This window comes from Callorhinchus milii, unplaced genomic scaffold (assembly GCF_018977255.1).
Source record: "Callorhinchus milii isolate IMCB2004 unplaced genomic scaffold, IMCB_Cmil_1.0 Scaffold5, whole genome shotgun sequence".
NCBI classification, from domain to species: domain Eukaryota; kingdom Metazoa; phylum Chordata; class Chondrichthyes; order Chimaeriformes; family Callorhinchidae; genus Callorhinchus; species Callorhinchus milii.
Window position 1 is genome coordinate 33,298,964 of NW_024704746.1, and position 17,371 is coordinate 33,316,334.

Genomic DNA, 17,371 nt, shown 5'->3' on the forward strand with positions numbered 1-17,371 from the left:
AACATAAGGAATGGGATAAGGACCATTTTGCCCCATTGTTTCTGTGGTATTGTATTACAAAAAATAAAAAAATATTTTACGAATTATTAAATATTAAAAACTTGATTGTTGTGGAATCATTGATGGGCAGAGTGAGAGTAATGGGAATATAGCTATGAACCAACCACACTATTATGTCTCAAATGCTGTATGAATAGAGAGACAAAGACCCTTAATGGTTGCGAGGCTGGGAGAAGACCAAGGTTCAGCCACAGTATTGCGGGATAGAGTTAGGAGAAACAGGTTTTATTTGGATAAATTAATTTTACTTTGGTTTGTGACTTGTTATACATGCCATGATTACGTAAACATCACAAGCTGGTTTCACGCGTTCCTTGTATCTTATCAATGACACCCACTAATTCCAAGAGCCAACAAAAATATAGTATTCCAGTTCACATAAACATAATCACTCTATTATACACATCCATAATGGACTTTCTGAAATGGCCCTTAGCAAGCAGTTATCTGTACTAGGCAGAAACCACCTTTTAGTTGACGTAAATACATGGTTAATGTGGTGTTTTAAAATAACTTTACTTTTTCCACAGATATTTGACAGTTTACTTATTTTCCTGGAATTAGTATGTAAGCATAAAAATGGTTTTGCTGGCAACTGAAAATCGCTTCGTAGCAGTTTACAGCAAAATAGACCTGTTACCCACATACAGATATCAGTGAACCATTGGAATGCTAATTTATTGATAACAATAAATATAGTTAGTTCATCAAAGAAGATGTTGGCAATAGAAGTTTGCCAGGCAGAAGATTGTGTTAGACCACTTGTCTGACAGAGACACCAGATGATCATCTCCATCATCATGTGACCCCCAAATAACAGCAGAACTTTCATCCAGTCATTGGAGTTAATTGGTAATTATGTTTAATAAAATTAACTGGTAAGGAATAGACCTGTGTACTCTATAACTTACTGTATGAGTGTACTGTATGTATTCTTATTGCAGAAAATGACATTCTCAAGAGATCCATGAAACAAATAGTTACAGAGCTTGAGGTTGAATTTATTTTGAAACCTCAGAACTAGTAGAACTGGCTCAGTAAAAGGTACTGAATGTGAAGCCACTGAAAGAACCAGAAAAAGATTTAGTGATGTCTAGAAGTTTGCGAGGCAGAAGATTGTGTTAAACCACTTGTCCGACAGAGACACCAGATGATCATCTCTATCATCATGTGACCCCCAAATAACAGCAGAACTTTTATCCAGTCATTGGAGTTAATTGGTGATTATGTTTGACTTGTTATTGAATTCTGTCTTCTTCTTATATCGATTTATAAGCAGACATAACATTAAATGTTTTCTCCCCTTGAGACAATGCAGTCATAAGTGCACAAATCATGCTTTCATATCTACAAAGATGTAAATAGCATATGACAAACCATGAATGATTCCTCAGAAGGCAGAACATTGTCGTATCAAAGGAAAAGTAAATGTTGAGGGTGTTGAGAATAAGTACCATGGAATCCAATGCAACATTCACACATTACTTATGGGTTCTCCCAGTAATCTAAGCCTCGGCTTAGACCACTCAAATCATGATCAAAATGGATGTTTTGGGACATAGCCTTGATTAGTAAAAAGGGATCTTTGGGATGAGGAGAGTGTGAATGTCCTATGATTCAGATGAACAAAAAATACTGAAATAAATACAAAAACAAAACATTAATTTAGAAGCTACTGAACTAGCTGTAACTTACTTGAGATGTCTGCATTCAATTCAAAGATGGCATTGAAACCTCAATGTGAAACTCTGGAAATGCCACACTGAAGAGGCAGTGACCATTTAATGTTTCACACCAAATACCCCAAATAGCATTCAATAAGTATAGTCAACTTACACCACAGAGTTATCCAACATGGCATGCTTTACTCCATATTCTTATTTGCTGAAGAGAATACAAATTTATGAAATGTACACAGGATAGAGATTATCTCTAATGTTTTCCTAAGAGTACTTTGCTTCTTGCAAAAAATATTTTACAAGCCCCTCCCCCACAAAACGATAACTGCTGAACATGGAAACTTTCTGTCAGATCATTTGCAGTTAATTATTCAGTAAGTTGCTAATACTTGGGTGATTCAAGATCAATCTGTGGGTTAAAAAAAATTCTTGAGAAATGGCAGAACATTAAGGTAGGCAGTCAAACCATTTGAAAATTAAGACAAATTGGGGATTTCTGGACTAATTGCTGTAAGATATGCCAGTGAATGTTTCAGATTTCTATCGTGGCTTTCTGATTTTCTTTTGGAATCTCCCTCAGCATCTTCATTGCATTCCACATTGTAGAATTCTCACAGCTATACTGAGCTGTGCTTATTTTCAAATTCAATGTATTTATAAATAACTTCATACCAAAAGATCAGTTGACAAAAATCTTCCTTGGAATTTTCTTTGGAAATATGGGCTTAAAGCCCATATACACTTGTTCTAAAGTCATACATTCATATGCTGCATTTTCTTCTTCAAAGATATTTCACTTGTTCCCCGAGCATGGTTCCTTAGTAGAAAGTGCTGTTATTCTGCCTAAAGGCAGAAGGAAACAGAAAAAGGCAAATATTTCTTATTTAGAAAATCATTGGGATATTACTGATCTTCGGGAGTGTACACCCCAATTTGAATATACACATATATATTATTTTGCATTTTTAAATATGGAAAACATTGTAGATTTCTTTGTATTTTTCAAAATACCATAATATTTCAAACATCTGCTTGTTTCCTTCTAGCTCTCCCCTGGAATTTTCCTCAGTGTCTGTTTGCATTCCGCATTATATTGCTTCAGTAAGCAGAAGCATGTTCAGTGAGCATTCTGTTGAAGTCTCATCATTTCTGACCCTGGGTAGAGGCTGTGATAATCTAAAGGGTATTGTTAGTTAGCTATTCAAAGGTCAACCATCCTTCCCTGTTAGCTAACAGCCAAAAGGGAAATTTAAGAATATGTCACAAATACCATTGATGTTAAACAGTCTGTACATTAAGTACTAACCTAGAGGGTAACCTCGTACAACTTACTATTTGGCGTGTATAAGCTAGAATGTATAACTGATGGTATGAAGCAGAGAATTTGCAGCATCAGTGTTGATGTAGTTGAGATGATGAACCATCTTCTTTACAGACTGCCATTTCCCTTTTATAGATAACTAGCTGTATCCGTTGCAGCTACGCTTGCAACCAAAGTATTTCAGTGATAGCACTCACAAATCATTTAACATGCCACAAACACTGTGTGTACATCTTAAGCAAAATTGCCACACGTGTGATGAGCTTGTTTAGGTCATAGCTCATCAACGATAGGAGATCCCACAAAAACAATATGCCCTTTTCTGATGACGTATAAATCTATGAGTTACAAATGAGGTAACTAATGATAACAATAATAATAATCCTTCCATTTGATATAGCGCTTTTTCTAGACGTCTCAAAGCGCTTTGCAGAATAGACTATAAAGTGAATTGACTATTTGTGGGCGAAACGCGGCAGCCAATTGTGCATAGCAGTGTCCCAAAAACAGTTGTGGGTTGAGTGACCAAATTATTTTTGTTTTTTTTCTTGAAGTATTATTATCAGGCACGTGGAGTAAAGAGACTTGCCCAAGCTTTCACCCTGCCAGGAATCAAACCCAGGTCACTCGCTTGCGAGGCGAGTGCTCTAACCACTGAGCTACAGGACTCTATAAATAACGTCAGTCAGTTATTGTGTTATTGGTGGACAGACGCACAGTTTGTGAGCTGTGCTGCGATGTTTCTCTCTCTCTCTCTCTCTCTCTCTCAGCTCCTGGTGCTTAGTCAGTCTGAACAGGCCTCAGACTTCACTTCTCCCTCCTGACACAATCATTCACACACACACACATACACACACGCTCATATAACCTTTCCACTCCTCCCTCCCCCAAAAACCCTCTTTCACCTTTATTAGTATAAAGATGGTTCATGTTGGGTTGACATCTCAGAGATTCACCTGACTGGTTAGGGGACAGGAAGCAAGCCAGCCAGTGTTCACTGAAAGGTAGGTTATGAGCTGGAATCTGAAAGTAGTCAGGCAGTCTTGGTGATTGTCACAATGACACATTACGAGGTGCAATATACAGTATGATATTACATGACTGACTCAATGTAATCATATTGCATCCCTACTTTTGATGGGAACATATCCCATATTCTCCTAGGTCATGACCTGTCTGATTATTAAGACAGCAGCGACATGACCCGGGTAGGGGTCACATAAGCTGAATTGTATGATTTAATAAATAGTAGTGCTGTCTCTTTCAAAAGTGGTATTCGCTAATATCCTAATTGACTTCAGTTGGAAAATGATTGTTTTTTCCAGCAACTCTGGGCCAGAGAAAGAAAATTAATGCCGCAGCATTAAACAACAACAACAAGATTCCATTTATAGCGCGCCTTTCACGTCGGGCGGACGTCCCTGCTGGAACATCATGCTATTTTTACTCTAATGATGTATTCTATCTCTTCTCTCCTTATTTTCCAACCAATAATAACAATAACGATCCTTGCATTTGATATAGCACCTTATTTCATGTAGTTTTTTTTTCCATCTCTTACCAACCTTTTTGAAAAATATGATTTTTTTTCCATCTACATTCCCATTTCTAGAGATTGGTGTTACTTGGATCCTTAGATCTCTCTGTACCTCCATTGATTATAACATTTTATCTTTTAGGGTGCATTTCCACACTAGGTTTTTTCCCCTAAAATATGCCATAATATATTTACCTACATTTAAGTTCAGCTGCAACCTATCAATCTTCAGAACAAGGCGCGATTGTGATATTTTATTTAAGATTTTTTTTTTGCATTCTCTTTATCAATATTTTGGGCTCTTCAACTACTGGATGGAAGCTTCATGGGATATGTTACAGCCAAACTTAGTCCCTTTCTCATCTACTCACTAGGTAAACGCGGAGAACCACGGAGCTGAAATTTGGAGATTTCTTCTTATTGAAATGTAATTAAGAACAAACTAAATATAATACTGTATGAAATATTTGTAATCAATAATATTTTAAACTTCAGCCAAAATCATACTTACATGAAGTACACAACTTTTAAAATAAAATTGCTTGACAAGAACCAGCAGAGGTCAGTAAATCATCAATTTGAAAGGAAAATCTGTCAAGCTTTTAAATGAGTTAGTCCTCGAGATTAGGAGATTTCATTGTGAGAGGAAGGATAAGACATTGACTGTGAAAAATCTGAAGGAAAAACCGTTTTCACAAATTTTGGGGATGTTCAATCCCAAATCTATCATTAAGGATAGTTTCCAATTGGTAATGTGTTGTTTAATAACCTTAATAACCCCCAGTGGTATTTAATGGCTGCGAATAAGTTTAGGAATAGCACAATTTCGATCCCATCACTTTTTTTTAAACTTGTCTTGAATTTCCTGACTTGAACTGTGTTACATTTCCATGAGCACCAATCGACATCCAGCACTTCACCCAGTTGTTTTGTGAACCTGGACCACAGTGATTGGCAGCTGTATCTAAACCCTAATGACTAGGCCACTCGCTTCTTACAACAGGCTTGTGCCTGCTTCATGTCCTGCCCCTCCCTGCCCACTCCACCATCAGCGGATGTGCATTCAGCCTAATTGCCCTCACTCTGGACCTCCATCCTCTGACTGACTCCGTTTCGCACCTTGTCCAAAGTCCGTCTCAAGACCTATCTTTTTGACTGTGCCATCAGATACCTTTCCCTTCCCCACCTGCCTCATCTCCCACCCCTAGCTTGGATGTATTGTTAAAACACCGTGGGACGTCCTCCCAACATGAAAGATGCTGTATAAATATCAATTTGTACTGTAAATGTATATTGTGTATGACTGTTGATAATGTAAGAGGTGAGCTTGATCTCAATCAACAGCTATCCCTGAGCTCTTCACATCGGGAGTGGAAACTAATTCAATTTTCCTCTCTCCACTCTGGGTTCCAGAGATAGTCCTAGTTAGGATTAGTTAACTCAGCACTAGGGACTTGAATATGGAGCCTCACAGTCTGTGTGCTCATTTCTACATCAGGGATTTTGTAGTAAAACTAAGGATTAAGAAAGCAGAACACATATGTTTTAGCTGCCAAAATTATTCTGGCAGAGTAAATGTGTGCATTGAAAGGATGAATATATATGTGTGGAGGGAGGGAGGGGGATAAGGGAAAGGGAGGAGGACAGGCTGGCAATGTTGCTATTTTATTGGCTTCAAGCCCTGCTGTGTCTGTTCTGGGAGGAAAAAAATCCATATTTCCATTTTCCATGCTTTGACTTTTTCTCTCCACTTTCACTTTGACTACGAAATATTTAAAGTATCTTTTCACGTAACACTGTAAACAGAATGATTTTCTATGTATGTGTAAAAGCAAGACCGTAAACATTCCAGAGTCATCACTTTATTTAAAATTTAAAAGGTGACGCAAGATTTCTCTTCGGGGGATTACACATGTTTTTTTAGGGAAGAAGATGGATGTGAACCTTTGCCAACAAGTTCTATTTAATAGAGGTGAGGGAAATTATTTGAATCATATTAAAGCCAGCATGTGGGACAATTTATCTTGGCTGGTTGCCTGTTTCCATCAGTGAGGTAATCCAGAAATGAAAATAAGGAACAATTTGCAGTGAAGTAAGATGATACTCTTGGGCATTAAAGTTAGGCAAGTAAGAATTAGTACTATACCCGAGAGGTAGCACTAGTACTGCAGGCAGCTGGCTGGAATATGTTTTAATAGTGCAATTGAAAATCAGAATTGGTTTCTTCATGAACTAAATTATCCTTCCATTTTATATAGTGCTAGTTAACAAAGAGCCAAGGTAACATCGCCTCTACCTGCAATGGTTATTCTTTTTCATTCAAGCTCCTGTATCAAAGTCGCACTGTAAAACCTACCTATTCTGTGATTATCTGTGGATTCTGTTAATTAAAAATCTAGTGGAAAACTTCAGATCGATTCCATCTCTATAATCATAACAGCCTCCGGATTAGACCGGAACTGTGACTTCTCTGTACGAAAGTACTCAATCCTGTCTGTTAATATTGTCTGTGCAGATGCCCGAGCTAAGCAAGACAGTTGGGTAGAACTTGTCCATAACCAGGGGATGGAGTTTTTGACAGTTCCTATTTTATTGGCTTCACAGGTAATTGCTGTACGGTGAAGTGATTTTAGTGAATGGAGCAGTCAGTTTGCACACAGCGCACCCCCATCAACAGCCTTGAATTAAATTTTGATATTAGCTTTTACTTCAGGATCAATATCTGAAATCCCTAAAAGGGTTAATAATCTAGAAGGAACAAAAGACCATTGAGCCCATTCAGCCTTCTCTGTAATCCAGCTCCCGTTTCAGGATCTGACCCAACTAATTTTCTTCCTTTTTCTTCTTTGAACTCAAATGCTCTATCATTATATTGCTGGTGTAAAGTAGCTGCTGTGTTTGCCGACATATACCACAACCTTCCCCTAATGTAATACACAGTCACTGCACTTTTCATCAAATCCTGTGAAATGCTTTGTGAAATGTTTTGAGACATGAAAGATGCTGCATCAAATGCAAGGATTGTTATTGGGACTATTACTCACTTTATTTTGAATTAATCTTACTTTGGTAAAACATAAAGGCACCATATAACACAAGTTGTTATATCAGAACGTATAATGATAGGAATTGGGAACAATTAGTTCCTGCTCTTTATAGGAGAAATTGTGAAGAGGATAAAGATGTTTGTTACGATACGTGTTACAATCCTTTATGTATAGCAATTGAAATGATTAAGAATTGTAAGACAAACAGACATGTATATGATATATTGCTTTATTCTGTGTTTCAAGCAACGTTGTGACATTTTACTGCATCTATTAAAGAACAAAATCATCCGCAGATCTCCATTTATGCCTAAAATCTACAAGCTTCAACAGATCTCTTTGACTTTTTATTGTTATTTCCATGAGTACTAAATCACTCCATTACTCTATTTATCTGAATGGAAATAAATTAAACTCAGCCATTTATTGTACTCAAGGCAATATGCTAGCAACTCTGTAATAACATGCACATTATGTAAGACTATTCCAAAATTATAAGCTTTTAATTATTTTGTGAAACAAGCACACGTCAAATCATATACTCTATTGTGTCACATGGATCTACTTAAACATAAATACTGTGTATTTTTCACCTATTATACCACACAGACTATTCTACTTTTCCTAGGAATCCAAAATGATTGGATTGTTGTACTTGTACTTTTTAAGTAAATGTATAAGAATTATCTGAGTTTAGATAATTTAATTTGATATGCTAATTTGAATTTTTAGCTTTCGCAACTTTTAAGTTGTGACTCCCATAATGGATTCAACTCATTCAACAAATGTGTCTAATACAATCTGAGCATGCATTGGTACTAAGTGTGTAATGTTTTCCTTTGGAATAAGTTTACATCATTACACAGATGTTTACTTTAAAAGGAAATCTTTCAGTCTTGAATTGCAGCATGTATAAATGTACTGATCAATTGATTTAAAAAAAAACTTTCTGAAATGCATGTTCTCTGAACCCTCTCATTAACAATAGCAGATGATTTCAACAAAATTGGAATCAAGGTAGAAATTCATGCTGGGTTTTGCTTTTTTAATGCAGAGTATCAGCAGAAAATATATCACATGGCTAAAACTATGTTATAGTGAAAGGTAAGAAAAACAAACTGTAGAATTATACCCAAAGAAGCTACCTTATCAAAATACCAATAACATCAGTGTGGATGAATTTCTACCCATGCTATTCATGCATCACAATATTCTGCTATTACTATGTCATTTTTTTGTGAGTAAAGCTTTATTTCAAAGCCTCTCTTCCAGCTTAGAAGGTACATAACCAGGAATCATCTCAGACAGCAAGTACAATTGCCAGCAAGACTTGCTTTTTGTTTGATTCTCTCAAGCAGTTTGGTACGCGTGCTTGTATTTTTAAATCACAATTCCAGAGAGAAGCCTAAAACAGATCATGACATTCAGTGGAATAGGTGGTTTAATTCCGTTTCCATCAAGACGGAGGTAGCGAAGGCGAGGCAGGAGTTCCTTTGGGGGGTATTGATCAATGCTGCCGACAGGTGTGGGGCAAATCTGAGTTCCATTAATTCCTGGAAATAAAAAAAATACAAATATTGCATGTTAATTTCTCATTTAAAAAGAAAGCCACCCTTGAATTCACTTTCATTGCCTTTCTGGATTTTCTGGGCTAGCTCACAACTTCATTCATAATGGACCCCACTAAAACAAACATCAATGTATTTGGAACAAGGTTAGAATTACTTTAAAGATATACTCATTTTTAAATTCTATTTATATAGGACAATGGACATGGGAGATATTTTCAAAATATTTAGTTTCATTTGCAGTGATTTCTACGCAATTCTAGATCAAGAGAATTTGAAGAAATTTCATTTTCACAGAGTAGCTTTAGTCAAAATAAATTCAGGACCTCAAAATGTATCCAGTTACCATAAGATTTGAGTACTCTTCATTCCCAGCTCTATAAAACCCTGTTTGAATCTACAGATGTCAACAGGTAGTTCGAGCTAAACTTTTCATGGATTGAAATTTGATCATGTGAGCACTGGGTTGATGAATTGTCCTATTCTGACACAACGCAGATGAAAATGCACAAAGTGATGTGATAATTAGCACATTATGGAACATTCTATCCCTTGCGTGACCTATAAACAACTCCATCCCAACTTGCTTTGGAATTCTTTGCCCCAATCCCTCCATCTTGCACCCTCCTTCAACCTCTTTTAGATCATCACTTAAGACCTTCCTCTTCGACCGTGCTTTCGGTCACCTTCTCCACCCCCCAATCTCAGCGTCAGGCTCAGTCAATGTCAAGCACTCCGAGACACTGCCCCGCATGAAGGGCGCTATATAAATACAAGTTGTGGTTGTTTTTATTCTCTTAGCTATTTGTAAAGGTTTATATTAAACTGAATTACAGGAACCTGGCATAACAATAAGTAAGGCACAACCTGTTATGATTAATATTATTATTATTGCTCATTTAAAAGTACAATTGCAGGTATACTGTTGCAACTCTCAGAAGTGTGACACTTTACATCGACTTGATTCTTACTTTTGATTTGGTTGTGGTCGAGATACAGATGTTCTAATTTGAGGTGGAATGGTGGAAACGCGGTGAGTTGATTGTGAGACAGCTGCAAGTCAAGTATGGATGAAACATTAAACACCGTTTTAGGAATTCCTTGGTCAGAAATCTTGTTGTGGTTTAATCTGACAAATGTTAGTTTAGGCAGGTCGTTGAAATAGTTTTCCGGTAAAGCTTCTATGGAGTTATTGTCCAAGAAGAGTTGTAGAGTTGAAGCAGGGATGCCCTGGGGCATTTTCTTGAGGCCATTTTTTGCCATGTTGAGTTGCACGAGAGTCTCCAATCCTTGGAAGGTGTTTTCTTCAAAAGCAAAATCTCCCAATTTGTTGTGGTGCAAGTCGAGCATGCTAAGATTCTCCAAGTTGCTGAAGGTACCCTTAGGGATCTTGGAGATCTTGTTCCTGGCCAGACGTAACTGTTCCAGACTATTTGGCAAGGGGGATGGTACTTCTTCAAGGTCATTGTCTTCGAGATATAAGTAGAGCAGATTATTCATTTTCTGAAACAGACCTTTGCTGATGTTATGGTTTGAGATCTTATTTTTGTTTAAGTTTATCCATTTAAGTTGACTTGCATTTTTAAAGGAACTTTCAGAAAGTGTTTCAATAAGATTGTTCTGAAGGTACACGTACCAGATCCTTGCTGGAACCACAGGCATTTCTTTGAGTTTCCGACCATCACAATATAGGGCATTGGGAAAGTTAGGTGGACAGAAACATTCTTTAGGACAGTCACGCAGATAGCTGAAATAGTCTGATGCACGTTGACACCATACGCCATTGATTAGGATAAAAGCCACAAGGACAGATTGGACCACAATATTCATATTTGTATGTGTCCTGAAAAAGAAATCAAATATTATTGAAATTTTCTTTACTTTAAATATCAACTTTTTTTAACAATCAATTTACAATCTTTGGACATTTCAATTAACAGTTTAATTTCACCTTTTATAGATTTGTTTGTGCAGCATATCATTAACTAGTTTATATAGCATTTTGTAACAAAAGCAAAAAGAACCAAAACAACTCTTTTGCATAACATTTGATTTTGGTGGCAAATAGGTCAGCTGGTTTAGACCTGGAAAAGACGTTTTGGGGTTTGATTCCGAATGGGTCCCACAACCCATTTGAGATTAAACAAATAGAACCGTGTGCAAAAATATCTCCTTAGAGTGAATAGTAAGTGGTTCCCTGTGGGTTCAAGTGGCTCCATGGTACGTTGAGGCATTTTTGACCAGCCTCAATGGCTTATCAGTAAGTCTTGGAAACGTAGACCACCTCTGTTACCCTATTCTCATTATATTATATGAATGTTGTTTGTTTAAGATATGATAATAAAGAGCAATGAAATTAATGAATACCTTTATGACTGCATTAGCTGTGATATTCATAACATTCACCACTTTTGGACATGTGACAGAAACTTGACAGTGCCCCGATATCAACACATTAACCCTAATGATAGCTTCATTATTCAAACTAAGGCAATATATGAATCATTGTCTTCAATACTGAATTTCATTATCACTGTCTGTACTTACCCGTAATCTTTTCTTAATTGATTCCTTATCTCATTTAAGGCTATTAATCACCTTTATAGTTTCATATGGTCACATATTACTGCAGTAAAACAACATGCACTGATGTAATGCCTTTCACGTGGGTGAATGTATCAAAACAGAAAGCAAATATCATAAGGAATACTTAGCAGGGAGGAAAAAAGGTGTTGATAAAAAGATGTTTGCGAAAAGTGAAATTATTGTTTTTAAGAGGCTTTGGAAGGAAAGGAGAAACAAAGCTGAAGATTGTATGATCACAGGTTTGGCCACTGCTGGTGAGATTGAGTGAGTGAATAAGCATTTGGCATGGCACCTTTCACATTGGGAGGACATTTTAAAGCATTATGAAGTGAATGACCTTCTGGCTCAGAGGCGAGAGTGCTACTAACTGAGTTAGGCTAACACCTGAGTCGGAGCCAGAAGTGAGCAGGTGCTGATGAGAAACCAAACAGTATGGCTTGGAAGTCCTGTAGTTTAGTGGTTAGAGAACTCGCCTCGCAAGCGAAAGGACACGAGTCAGTTTCCTAGCAGGGTGAAATGTTAGGCAAGTTTCCTTACTCCACATTCCTCTGTTTACCTAGCAGTAAGTAGGAACTTGGTTGTTAATTGATTGGCAGTTTGCTTTTCTGGGGATAATAATTCCTTCAAAAAAAAAAAATTTGGTCACCTCAATCCATGCTTGTTTGTGGGACACTGCTGTGCACAATTGGCTGCTACGTTTCGCCCACAAAATATACAGTCTATTCACTGCAAAATACTGCAGATGCTGGAAATCTGAAACAAGGGTTCTGACCAAGGGTTGTGGACCTGAAACATTGACTCACTTTCCTTTCTTCATAGCTGCTGCCTGACCTGCTGAGTTTTCTTAGCAACTATGGTTTTTGTTTCACTTTACAGTATATTCTGTGAAGCACTTCGAGATGTCTCAAAGACACAATAAGGCGCTATATCAAATATCAAATGCAAGGATTATCATGACATCATTTTTGAACAGAAAGAAATACAAAACAGGCTTTTGAGGAATTCTACTTGGTTTTGCCTCCCAGGGAGATTTCCACTGATCATCTTCCATTTCCTCTTGCTGCTAACTCAGTTTTCATTCCAGCAAGTTTCTTTCAAAGCCTTGCACGTGGAACATCTGGAAATACTTCAGAACAATTGAGACCAATGGGGGCAAATATTTGGGAAGAAATTGAGAAAAAGTTGAAACAAAAGCAAAGAAGAAAACAATAATTTGTTATCAAAATGATCATGCCAGCCAAAGGCAGATCCAGAAGACAAAAGAGTGATTCTATTAAAAAGTTCCAGCCCAAATCCTGAAACAAGCGTAAGCTTTCAAAAGAAGCCCACCTGTGGGATGGAAAACTCAAGGGAATCGTCGGAAAAGAGGTACAAATTGGGAATCATAAAAATGTTGCTTCCCAAACCAACAATTGACAATGGTACAGCTGTTCTGGATTAAGGACTGTGGATTTTTTGAATATCCTGAAGAAATTAAATGTTCCAACAGAACAAAGGACATCAAGAGCTCTGAAACGGTGAAATCAGAAAGAAGATCGCTTGCCAGCGTATCATTTCTGTAGACATACAATAAAAACAATGCCTTAAAGCTTGTGTTATTTTTAGTCAGTGAGAATTGGCCAATTGATTAACCAATACGATACAATGGCAGTAGTTATTAAATGTATAACATCTAATACATAATTTAACATTTAAGTGTTATTCAATAATTGATCCTGCTTTTGTTAAAGCTTACGTCAATTGGCTTTACAGTGTATAAGATGTAACCTGGATTTAAATATTGGATTCTGTCAATAACCAATATGTGATCTTCTCTGGGATACAATGGAGTGCATTTCACTTGTGGATTGACAGGACACACTCAGCTCATTATGCCAGCAGGTTTTAATATTTACAAATCCAGGTTGCAACATTGACATATTATACCACTCATTTTTTTTCAATGTTTTGTGTTTTAATTGAGAATTGCAAAATGTAATTGACACATTAATATTGACATTTGACTACTATCTAAGCATAAGAACATAACAAAGGATAGGAGAGAGGCAATTTGGCCCATTTAATGCACTTCTTCCACAGACATACACAATCTGTGCTATTCTCTACTATTAAAGCACATTTATTAATTTCTTAAAGGGAAGTTCAATTAAAAAAATTCCCCAATCTCCCAAAGGAAATCAAGTGAAATTTTAACTGTCGATTTTAACATCTGCAGAATTAAATGAAGACTAGTTGTGCTCTACAGATGACCAATACAGTGCACAGATGTTTTTGTTTATATGTTTAATCACCTTGGACAATAAAATCATCTGGATTACATTTTCTTGGGAGTTTCCCCCCAGCCCAGGATGAAAGAGAAATCTAATAAGTGCCTGTCATGACTGCTTATCAGATGTCTTGGAATAACAGGAACCCTATTGGGAACTATTTCAAACCTTTACTGATCTATCAATATCCAGCTGACTTCTTGGCTGTTCCAGTCAGAATCGCACCTTACTGCTAAATGAACACAGACACAACAAATGATCAATAAAATCATGAAGCAAAGTTCTAATAAATTTCTGTTTCAATCCTTTGTTGATCGACTACTAAGTAACTCGAATCGATTAAGAAGTGAATAGTTAAACTAATTGATAGTTAATATACTGTATAATGTTCAAATGTTTTAATGCTCTACATTTGGGAATAAATGACAGGAAGTGATAATCCTCCCCCTTCCCCAAAACATATCAGGTTTACTGGGTTTACTACACAACGTTTAGGCCATTAACCACCACTCCTTCAGTGGTGGTGTTTGATTTATACCATGTGGTTATCTGTTTGCAATTTTAAAAAGTCAGAAAAATTTGTGTGAAATATTCTTAGCCTTTGTTTGAAATGGAATCGGCAGTGTAAACGAGAGCAGCCTGGTGTTAAATAAATGGTTGTTCAATCCAGCACTCGCCATCAGACTCAGATTTTTGTGGGACATGAAAGAGACAAAGAGAAACAGCATGAGAGATGACAAGTGGTCAGGGTACATTGTGAAGGTCATTCTGTGTATAAAACACAGACATGGGTCTCAGTACAAAGGGCAAGATAATACTTTAAGATGCTTAGGGGCACGATAGCATTTAAGCGAGATGGGAGAAGGCTAGTGCAGTCTATTGAAGTGATGAAAGCGTGGATGATTTCCAGTGGTGGGAGGCTCACTCTTGCACAGTGAGATAATCACAGAGGCAAAGTCCATCACCAATAAAGCTTGCTGCTAAAGTGCAGTATATCAAAAATAACCAGGTTAACATTGAAATGATTTGAATTGATTCATTAGATTTAGGTGATTTATTTATTTTGAAATACAGTACCTGCAAGCAATTAAGCTGCATCACCAAAACCACGATGTAATGCGTAGAATATTCTTTTCTTCAGGTACTTTTGATAAAGGAACCATATTTCAAAATCACCAGTCATATTTTGCACATAATATTAAACGGAAGAAAAATTGTTTTGATACGTGAACTAATTCTGTTCAAAACTGTACTTTGAAGAGCTACCCCATGTGAAGGGTGTTATATAAATACATGTTGTTGTTTGAGCTCTAATTGTCGGCTATAAATTTTGAGCTTCAATATACTTTGGGGTTAAATATAGCTTTGCATTGAACCATACAGGCCAGTTGGTCGCAAGAGCAAATCCTGGTCTGCACTGTGTTATCTTGTAGCCAGGCTGCAATTGGGACCCTTCAGTTGTCCTCAGTGCCTTGGGGTAAGGAAAGGGAAATTAGTTAAGGTTCCTTAACTAATTGCTATCTGGTGACTCCTCCTGGAAATATATACATTTGCAGAGATTGGCTGAGGATAAGTTTGGACTTGGTTGTGATGCCCCCCTTGGTCATAGAGCTAATTGACACTCACTGTACTTGCACATGAATGAAGCTTACTGATGAATAATGGACCTACTTGCCTGAGGTGTAAGTGGCCAACTGGTGCCAGTGGATATGTAACCGAATGGAAGGAAGAATTAGTCAAATACCTTCAGGAGAAGAGGAAGAAAAATAGACAAGAAATATTGAAGGAGGGGGGTTGGGGGGGGAAGTGAAGTTTAAGCACTATTGTGCATCATCCTAGTTATTAAATCTGTTAATCACTGGTGTGTCTGATAAATCTTTCAAAATAAAGAAAAAAAATATTTTCCTGTCATCTCCAGAGTAATTACCAATTTTAAAAAATCTATTTAACCTAAACGACAAGCTGATAAAATATCAACATTCTAGTCAACTAAAGAAACATTAAAAAGTAATCAATGATATCAGTTTCTGATTAATTTAATCATGATCATTTGAACAAACACTAAAGTCAATTGTTAGTATAGTAAATTAACTGTTCATTACAGTTGCCTCTTTAGCACAAATAAACAGTTACTTATGAAACCACTAAATCTTTCATTATTATCAAGGTATGGAGGCGACTCATACCATGGTGATATACTTGGACATTATGGAGGCTGATTTCTGTAATAAATATCCTGAAACATCTGATTCATGCTAAAAAAGTGCAAAACAATTTACCTTGGATTCCAGAAGTGTAGCTCTAGCCTCCTTTAGATAGTTGTGGCTTGTGAGAAATTATCCCAATGAGGAAACTTTGGCTCCTTTCAGATTGTTTCATCCAATCTTATGTTTTTCCGGCTCAACAGCAGTTAAGACGACAAAGAACTCCCTTTGGTGCCAAAAGATAAATGCCCAACCTACAATATTTTAACCTCTGCTGTTAAATGTACAGCAGACCATAATCTGTCAATACACTTTCTGTCCAGGCTTCCAGCTTTCTGCAGGGTCCACTATTACACTGTACCAGATTGGCTGAGATAGCATGCTGTGTTTTATTAAGGCAGGCTATTATATACACTGATTAGTGGAATAACTTTTTTTAACCCTAAAATAACAGACACCTAACGTTCGAGGCTCGAGGGTCAAGATCAGAAATATGAAACAGCTGTTTGGGATTCTTTTAATCTTTCAATATAAACCTTTATATAATGTCAAACGTGATAAGACTACGTTAGGACAAGGTTAATGCAAAACGTAACCACTTGAAAAGGTTGTAATTTAAAATAAAACATATGAAATGAATACAATAGCTACAAAGAGAACTTTAATTAATTTTATTCAGCAATAACATTCCATAACATAAGTTACATTACTGAACAACATGAAAAACAATCCCAGCTGCTTTTTTGTGAATTCTCCTTATTTGAGTCGTGTACAAACCAGATCCAGGAATTGTATTTAAAGTACCACATCTGATCATTTATTAAGTCATCCTACTAGTGCTACTTCTGTTTGGATCGTGCTAAGGTTTTTACTTCAGTAAATGTATGCATGAGGAGTATACACTGCAGGGACTAAATGTAACACTCGGGAACAAATCTGGTTAAGATTTTTCAACATTCTGCATATCAAATGGTTTCCATTTACAATAATGTAAAAGGCATACTGGTAACAAATTCTATATGTTTCTAGTTATGGTCAAATATTTTGAAGTAATATTTTGTCTTATTTCTATTTAAGAAAGCATTTATTACCTTTCAAATCA

General features: G+C 36.6%; 1 protein-coding gene across 1 annotated transcript; it reads right to left on the reverse strand.

Moving 5' to 3' along the window:
* Positions 1–8,835: 8,835 nt before the first annotated feature.
* On the reverse strand, positions 8,836–16,372 carry kera (keratocan). The gene is made up of 3 exons (XM_007895310.2): positions 16,345–16,372; positions 10,184–11,055; positions 8,836–9,197 (listed from the first exon to the last, which is right to left on the reverse strand). Exons 2-3 carry the CDS (start codon positions 11,040–11,042, stop codon positions 9,025–9,027), a joined length of 1,032 nt encoding a protein of 343 aa, XP_007893501.1. The 5' UTR covers positions 11,043–11,055; positions 16,345–16,372; the 3' UTR covers positions 8,836–9,024.
* Between the last annotated feature and the right edge of the window lie 999 nt (positions 16,373–17,371).

What these genes read in the sequence shown, in the direction of transcription:
- kera (XM_007895310.2), bottom strand. Translation starts at nt 11,042, where the DNA reads ATGAATATTGTGGTCCAATCTGTCCTTGTGGCTTTTATCCTAATCAAT. An exon ending in CGACCACAACCAAATCAAAA is followed by an intron (nt 9,198 to 10,183) that starts GTAAGAATCAAG and finishes TTTTATTTCCAG; the next exon opens with GAATTAATGGAACTCAGATT.